Source organism: Sinocyclocheilus anshuiensis, unplaced genomic scaffold (assembly GCF_001515605.1).
Source record: "Sinocyclocheilus anshuiensis isolate Anshui unplaced genomic scaffold, SAMN03320099.WGS_v1.1 scaffold157, whole genome shotgun sequence".
In the NCBI taxonomy this organism is placed as follows: domain Eukaryota; kingdom Metazoa; phylum Chordata; class Actinopteri; order Cypriniformes; family Cyprinidae; genus Sinocyclocheilus; species Sinocyclocheilus anshuiensis.
In genome coordinates, this window is record NW_015540834.1 from 86,363 (window position 1) to 95,235 (window position 8,873).

At 41.0% G+C, this 8,873-nt stretch overlaps 1 protein-coding gene across 1 annotated transcript in view; it reads right to left on the bottom strand.

The window, feature by feature from the left end:
* The window catches only part of LOC107687370 (LIM domain and actin-binding protein 1-like), a 36,083-nt gene that overhangs the window by 24,745 nt on the left and 2,465 nt on the right, over positions 1 to 8,873 (bottom strand). The window contains exon 2 of the mRNA XM_016484659.1: positions 801 to 924. Within this exon, the coding sequence (XP_016340145.1) occupies positions 801 to 922 (122 nt within the window). The 5' untranslated portion in view covers positions 923 to 924. The remainder of the gene's footprint in view (positions 1 to 800; positions 925 to 8,873) is intronic.

Consider the following 8,873-nt stretch of genomic DNA (forward strand, 5'->3'; position numbering starts at 1 on the left):
TACAGCTGTGTTCTCTAGTGATGGCAAATAAAAGCTTTGTGAAGAAGCAAAGCTTTCCTCTACACTGTATGGTTAAAACATTTCACCACTTGAATCTTTTCAGGACAGTTTACGTTGTGGCCATCTGGTGGACAAAATGATGAAAAGCATCTACAAAACTAACCTTACAGATGCTGGTTTTACATCTGGTTCTGTAGCTGACGCTTCATGAACATTTTCTTTTCTTTTAAAGAAATAATAGCCATTGTTGAAGTGATTAAGTCAGTTTAGTGTATTAACTAGTGTATTTAATCAAAAATGTATAAACAAAATATGCAGTCTGTCTATTTTAACCATGCCCCAGTCCGTTGGCTGTTATTTTACACACAATTTATATAGGCTTCATATTGTATTAACCATTTTAATATTGAACCATTTTTGACAACAATTAAATTCATTCCTTAAAATCCAGTTTCAGTGGTTGTGTTGATTTTAATGTTATGGCCATTTTTAAACTGGTTGGACAATTTCCATTATATTGCTAATGAATAAGCAATCCTACTAGAAACCCAGGTTGTCTTTCTACTGTGTCTCTTGTGTCTCTTTTTAATTAGCATCAGCCTGGTTCAACAACAAGTCAAAAGGATTTTCCAGTGGCTTTTTTATTATTGCAGATAATAAGCTGGGTGACCATCAAAAATGCATTATTCCTACATGACCATCAAGATAATCTTTACAAATAAAGACAACTTTTTTAAGTATTCCCCATAGCCATGTGATAAGCACTGTTAATATGAAGAGAAAAAGTGAATATCACTTACTTGGAAAAGCGCTCAATGATGGCATTGTTCTTGCCACGGCTCCCAACCAATGAGAGCTCTTTGGCTGTGATCCGTAAAGACTGTGATGCCCACTGTTTCCTGCTAAATGGCCCCACATCCATCTCTGCGAAACAGAAAAGAAAATCAAAATATGAAACACAAAACAGTTTTTGGAACAGCAAACATGTAAAAGGTAACGTTTAGAAATTTGAAACTGTTGTTGTGTACAACAAACATCCTAATTAATAGAATACACTGTACCTAACGCTCCAATGAATAAACAGTGTTTTAATATTTAAAATGTGTAACAACTTGCCCCATGACACTCTTGCTCTAAGATCAAAGTTCAATATTTTCATTAAAACCGAATTTCATAATGTAGCTGACCTACCTGAATATAAAATTCCCCAGATGTGTCACCCCACATCATTATATAGTGCACTTTTTGAGGGAACAACCATTTATAGTCATGTCTGAAACCTTAGTAGACATCATCAGGTGCACTCATTCAAATAACAAGTGTATAGCCATTGTACTGTACATTCAATGACTAGAAAATACTCATTATGTACTGTCAGTGTCTTGATGAATGATTTCCCACATTTCTGTCAGTGTACTGTGGCTCTATGCCAGGGGACGACTGAAGCCAAGCCAAGCTCAAAATTTTAAGCTGATAGCTGATTTGATCCCTCAGTAAAGTAGACAAAAGTAATATTACAGAGCATCTCAATTGCATCTCAGGATGCATTCTATGTCCTCCTGTCCATCCCCCAAATCCTGCTACTCGCCATAGAAGAGCCCTGGCAGCGGAAGGATGCCTCTCATCATTGCTTCCCATGCGGCCATCGGGTGATCTCAAAGAGCATTTCATAAGAGCAAATTTCCATGCTTTCAAATGTTGCATCGTGAGTGTGGCTCGTGTGACACAGGTCACTGCCCCTTACCTGCAGCAAGCAGCTTGATCTCTTTCGGCCAGTGCGCAGACAATCGGCAAGGCCATGGCCAACCTGGTGGTGCTGGAGCGCTACCTTTGGTTGAACTTAACAGAGATCAAGGACACTGACAAGGTTACCTTCATTAACTCCCTGTGTCCCCCACGAGATTATTCAGCCCTGCTGTGGAATGTTTTGCTGAGTACTTCATGGCAGCACAAAAGTCATCACAGCCAAAGCGTTCTAGCTCAGCGGCTGGTTCAAGTCACTAGAAAGCTCTATCCTCCCAGCAGCCTGCGAAGTCTGAGCCTGGGCTCGAACAGCACCCTCAGATGGCTAAATGCTATCCATTTCCAAAAGCACCAGGGACCCCGCCCCAGAGTGACGTTCGACCCTGAACTGCAGAAGCCATCCTGATCTCAGTACAGAGAGGAAGAGGAGAGGGTCAGGTCCCGGCGAGACCAGACTGCCCTCAAAGAAATCACACCTCACTCTCCATTCCCCTGCTTAGCTCTGGGTTATAGATGCATTGTTCAAGCTGTTCCTGCCCTTCCTGTTCAGTACGTGCCCAAGCAAATTACTGCTGTGATAGTGGACCCACATACTCAAAAGAGCACTTCTCCTCTTCTCATTACCGCGAAATGTCAGTTCCCCGCCTCTATGTGGTGACCTGCCACTTGAAAGACTCAGACTACTTGCCACCCGGCTCCAGGCTTGGAAAGCCATCAAGTTGTCAAAAGTTGGATTCGTGAAAGCGTGTCAAGTTGGATTCTGTAGACTATAGAATGGGGTTACTTGCTCCAGTTCACTTGCAGACCCCCTCACTTCAGAGGTATTATTCAAACTATGGTAAGGGACAACGATTCGGTTCTCCGGGCCGAAGTGCAAAGTCTGCTTGCAAAAGGGGCCATAGAGTTGGTTCCCCTAGCAAACAGAGTGTCAGGCTTTTACAGCCGTTACTTCCTCATTCCCAAGAAAGATGGTGGGCTCATCCTCGATGTCAGAAACCTGAACAGTGCGGTGATGAAATGCCGGTTCAGGATTTTGACTTTGAAACAGATCCCTGCACAGATATGCCCCGGGGAATGGTTTTCATCAGTGGATCTAGATTTTAGAAGATGCTTTCATTCACATCCAGATAGCCCCACATCACAGACAATTCTTGTGATTCGCATTCGAGGGAATGGCTTATCAATATATAGTCCTGCCATTTGGACTGTCTCTTGCCCCATGCACTTTTATGAAGTGCGTGGATCTCTTTCTTCTCTGAGGCAGATGGGAATCCGCATTATGAATTACCTCAATGATTTGCTTGTGTTAGCCAGATCGGAGCTCGAACTTCTCGCTCACAGGTCGCTGATGCTCAGTCACCTGGAGCAACTTGGGATGAAAATCAATTTAGTCAAGAGCTCTCTGTCTCCCAGCCAGCGAGTCATCTTCCTGGGGACAGTTATGGACTCGGCCCAGATGCGGCCCTGGATTACGCCGAAACGTTCACTGACAATTCAGCGGCTAGCGGCATCAGATTCAGGATGTCTCGTCCCCCCACAGCTCTCCAGAGGATGCTCTGCCTCATGCCAGCTGCTTCCTCTGGGATTCTGTTGGGCCTGCTTCACATGTGGCCCCTCCACTGTGCCTGAGACATCTTTGCCTCAAGGTGACCCACCACTGTGGTTCTTTGGAAGGCCCCTCGCCTGTTTCAGACAGGCTTGCCATTGGGACTGACCTCCAGAAGGAAGCTGGCCATGACAGATGCATCCAACTGTACGAGCACTGTACAAGGGCAGACCGGCATTTGGCTCTTGGTCCAGCCTGGAGCAATGGCCTCACATCAACTTCCTTGAGATGATGACATATTTTCTAGCCCTAAAAACCTTCCTACCTGCCTTAAGAGGGCACCATGTTCCTGGTCAACTTGGACAACATGAAGGTGGTAGCCTTTAGGGGTGTGCTGGTACGAGTATCGGTACCAAACGGTTCACCGGGCAAATTCCAAATGGAAGTGATCATCCCTATCCCCTTGGAGTGGGGACTTTGGAGAGAGTAGGGCATGTGCGTGCCATTATTTAGTCGTTTGGAATGCACTTGGCAAAGGGAGCGACGTAATTTCCTCATTATCTTCTGCTGGCATGTTCCCATGACAACGCAGCACGGTGTCCGTCAGCAGATTCGCTGATGGACACAGGCATAAAAAAATATACATTTTATATTTTAAAAAGTTTTATACATATTAGTTTTTATATATTATATAACATATTTTAAAAACTTAAAAAAATATTAAATGTATGTTTATTTGCAACAGTTATGCTAACAACAATAAAAAGAAATTTTTGACAGTAAAACAGCGACATCTGCTGACGGACACCATGCTGAGTTGTCACGGGAACATGCCAGCTGAAGCTGATCGACACAGGCATAAAAAAATATACATTTTATATTTTAAAAAGTTTTATACATATTAGTTTTTATATATTATATAACATATTTTAAAAACTTAAAAAAATATTAAATGTATGTTTATTTGCAACAGTTATGCTAACAACAATAAAAAGAAATTTATGACATTAAAACAGCGACATCTGCTGACAGACACCATGCTGCGTTGTCACGGGTACATCCCAGCTGAAGATAATGAGGAAATTACATTGCTCCCTTTGCCAAGTGCATTCCAAACGACTACATAATGGCACGCACGTGAATTTGCACGTGAACAGTTCAGCAGATTCGCTGATGGACACAGGCATAAAAAAATATACATTTTATATTTTAAAAAGTTTTATACATATTAGTTTTTATATATTATATAACATATTTTAAAAACTTAAAAAAATATTAAATGTATGTTTATTTGCAACAGTTATGCTAACAACAATAAAAAGAAATTTTTGACAGTAAAACAGCGACATCTGCTGACGGACACCATGCTGAGTTGTCACGGGAACATGCCAGCTGAAGATAATAAATTACGTAGCACCCTTTGCAAAGTGCATTCCAAACGACTACATAATGGCACGCATGTGCCCTGCTCATTCCAAAGTCCCCACTCCAAGGGGATAGGGATGATCACTTCCATTTGGAATTCACCCGGTGAACCGTTCAGTACCGATACTCATTAGCCTTTATAAATCACCAATGCCGTGTCAGGTCACACTCCCTTTATAGGATGGCAAGACGCCTCCTCTTATGGACACAGTGCAACTTACTCTCACTGAGGGAGGTTCATGTGCCAGGCAAACTGAACCAAGGAGTGGACAAGGAGAGGACCTCCTCTCTCAAGCAAGGGGCATGATCTGGCATACCTGGCCTGAGCTGTAGAGCCTTCATGTTTGGCCCCCTGTGGGGAGTCTTTACAGCTCTCTGCGAGGGTGACTAACACTATTTTGGAGGCTAGAGCCCCTCCTACGAGACGCCTCTATACCATCAAGTGGTTAGTCTTTTCTAACTAGTATGCCGTATGGAACAAGGACCCATCCTCTTTGTGATGTCATCCATGCTAACCTTTCTGCAAGAGCTGCTGGATAAGAAAGAGTATGTGGCAGCCATCATAGCCAATCACACTTTCGTGCCTGGCCAGTCAGTCTGAAAAAATAACCTTGTTAAGTTCTTTAGAGGAGCTTGGAGACTGAATCCACCTCGTCCTAAATTCTGTGCCGACATGGGACTTATCCACAGTACTTAGGGCCTACAAGGCCCTCTTTTTGAGCTGCTCTAGGTGGCTGAATTATGGCCGCTATCGCTCAAGACTGCCCTACGTCTGGCTTTACCATTGGTCAAGCAAGTGGGCAGTTTACAAGCACTGTCAGTCACTGCTTCATACCGTGCGTTTGGGCCTAACGACTGTAAAGTCGTCTTCAAACCAAGACACGGCTATCTGTGTAAAGTGCTCTTCACTCCATCCAGAGCACAAGTCATCAGCCTTCTAGCTCCTCCTTATTAAAATAATGAGCAGGTTCCTAATTTACTTTGCCCAGTTTGGTCTCTTAGAGTATACGTAGAGCACTCTAGCCATTTCTCGCATTCAGAGCAGCTCTAGTATGCTTCAGAGGCCGCTCTAAAGGTCTGCTAGTTATGAAGCAGAGACTATCCCACTGAACAGTTGACACTGCAGCCCTGGCTTACACCTCAGTGGGCTTACAGTATCCTATTGGAGTGAGGGCCCACTCCACCAGAGGAATGGCCTTCTCCTGGGCATGGTCCAGTGGAGTTTCTATAGGTGACATTTGTGCAGCTTCCAGGATGGCTTCTCTACACTTGCTTATAGCATGACACTATTGAATGCGTTCCCCATAAGCGTATCAATGGGAGAGACTGAAATACAGCTACACAAGCATGAACAAATCAGGCTTCAGTATCAGAGTAAACAGGAGTTTCCCCATGTAGGGTATCAGAGTGAATCAGACAATTTAAGATTTGATTAGATTGGTGTTGAACAACCCAAAGAGCCAAATTCCACAAAGAGGCCCAGGATAACAAGGCAACATCCTAAATCTGTCCAGATCCTAGCACCAGCCAGTCTGAAGCATGCCTAACCAACCAACTCCACAGTTTGGACAGCTTGCAACATTAACAAAAGAATACTTATTGATAATCCCGACTCAGGAAGGAGATTGTCAATTTTGGGGCAAGTAAGATGAAGAGTCAAAGAGATGCACAGCCTGACCATCACATGTAAATCCATGATAGAAATCATGAGCTACATACTTCCTCGGACTGGTTTCCCCCACCCAGGACAAAGACTAAACTCTCATTACTACTACTTCCTCATTACTACTAGACTACTTTCATTTTTTTTCTTTTCACTTGAGTTTTGTGTTCTGAGTTAAGTTTTGCCGCAACGCTGCGTCTCCGAGTCCGACCTTGAGTGCCTGTCTAAAACCTCAACCAGCCCACAACTCCGCAACTTCAGCCAATGCCCAAGACTTCACTACGAACGACCACTGAACTTCCAGCCAATCCTTTAACACAAAGGCAACGCAAGTACAACCTCCAGATTCTAGCTGAACTGGTGCATTTAATATAAAGTTTATAGCCTCATTGAGAGACTCAATGAGAGGGTTAATTAGATGATTGATGGTTGTTCAGGTCTATGCAATTGCATATATTGCTATAAACTTGGGATTTCATGTTTTCACTCTTCTAAACTCATTATTTCCTCACTTTCTCTCTTTCTGCAACTTGTGTGAATGTATGAGTGCGTATGTTTATGTGTTAGATTAGTTTATATGTCTTAGATTTATCCAATAAAGCCTTATTTATATTGAAAAGAGAAGTATCTTGTGTTTTGTGTTTACAAGTTAATGTCTTAAACTGCCGATCTTGTTACTGTGCTAATAAATAGTGTTTTCACTATATTTTGGATATTAATATCCATGCAGAGTTGATGTTGTATGGCTCGTTCAATGAATCGCTGGCCGACTCAGTGATCAGCTGTAAAACAGTGATTCTGTCCAAATTCCCTATAAAATCTTAAATGATGTCCCTTATACCCATAAGCATATCAACGCAACACTCGTCCCTTATCTCAGGGAACTGAGGTTACATCAGTAAGAGGAGTGTTTTCAACTTTACCTATGAGTGCAAGCCATAAATCTCACCAATCGGTAAGGCGAAGCACAGCTGATGTCACAAAACACATCTAGTCTTTAGTACTGCTTTTTAACATGTTAGTGCCACCAAATGATCTGATATGTGTAGCCTATAGGTGTGTTTGACTTCATGTGTTGCTGCACAGACCAATTTTCTTCTGACTTGAGATGAGATGGCGCCAACACCACATCACTGTGACATATGCCGTCAAAGTACAGTAAGAGCGATTTGAAAGCTGTCAGTTGGCACATTCTGTTATTATTGTACATACTGGTGATATATAAAGCAATAAAGTACTGAATAAAAAGTACTGTTGCTACATGAAAACATCTGAAGGGTCTGAAGCCACTTGAATTTCAGTTTTATTCCTGAATTTTAAACAGAACTGAGGTTACAAACAGAACACCTTATATGTTGAGAAAGCCTTGTTTAAAAGTTAAGTTAAAAGTGAACAGAAGTTTGAAAAGCCTTGAGATCTGAAGGTTAATAGGACTGTTTTTAAATTAAAATTTATTTGAATTACAATTCAGTAAATTTCTCTTCCTAACATTCCAATTCAACTTTCAGTAGAGTGTGGCCAATTCATTTAAAATTCCAGCTCCAATTAATTGAAAGAGATTATGTTCGGATTTTTTTTGCACGACCCTGATAATAACAATTAATGCATTATATTATATGGAGTATATATATTATGACAACATGCTGCATCTTCAGATGCACATTTCCATTTTTGACACAGCTATACCAACAAATTTCTTTTCCAATTTCATAAAAAAAAAAAAAAAAGGTGAATTAATTGATTTTTAGTTTTTATATGTTTAAAATAACTGACCACATAATATCATTTCTGTTTTTTAGATAAAGAATACATTTGTAAAGATGTATTACAAATGTATGTATTACTGTATTACAAAGTTCTTTAACCCTAGTCCTGAAGGACCAGTGTCCTATAGATTTTAGTACAAATCCCAATTTACCAATCCTCACTGTTTCATTAATTTTAGTTGCTACTTGCACATAGCACAAGCTAAAGCCATCATTGGGTGAATTACATATTCATAGCCAGACCAACAAGGACATTGGTTATTAACAGTGAGACACAGAGGACTTTGACCTGAGAGGTGAGACCTTCGGACTGAACATTTGACTAAACATATCATATCACCACAGATTTAAATCACACATACGTCATATAGTAAAACTTTAAAAAGAATTTGTTGATTGGTATAGTTTCAAGATAATAAAAATGAGAAAACAGGCTTAATGCATATAAAAAATTGAATATGTGCATGAAAAAATTGTTGTTGTTGTTATTATTATTATTTTACTAACATGAAAGTGATTCATCCAAATGTACCTTTCATTGTTTTGTCCTGCTGTTAATATACGCAGTGTCCTAATATTCTGTAATCTGTACTTTTTCTGTGTGATTTTATGTCTGACTTTCCTGGCTTCAAAGCAGTGAAAATACTTTCCAGTCTCACTCACTTACTTGCTCAATCTAAAGCAATGGCCAAGAAAAGCAGCAAATGAAACTCTACAATTTGGCAAATTT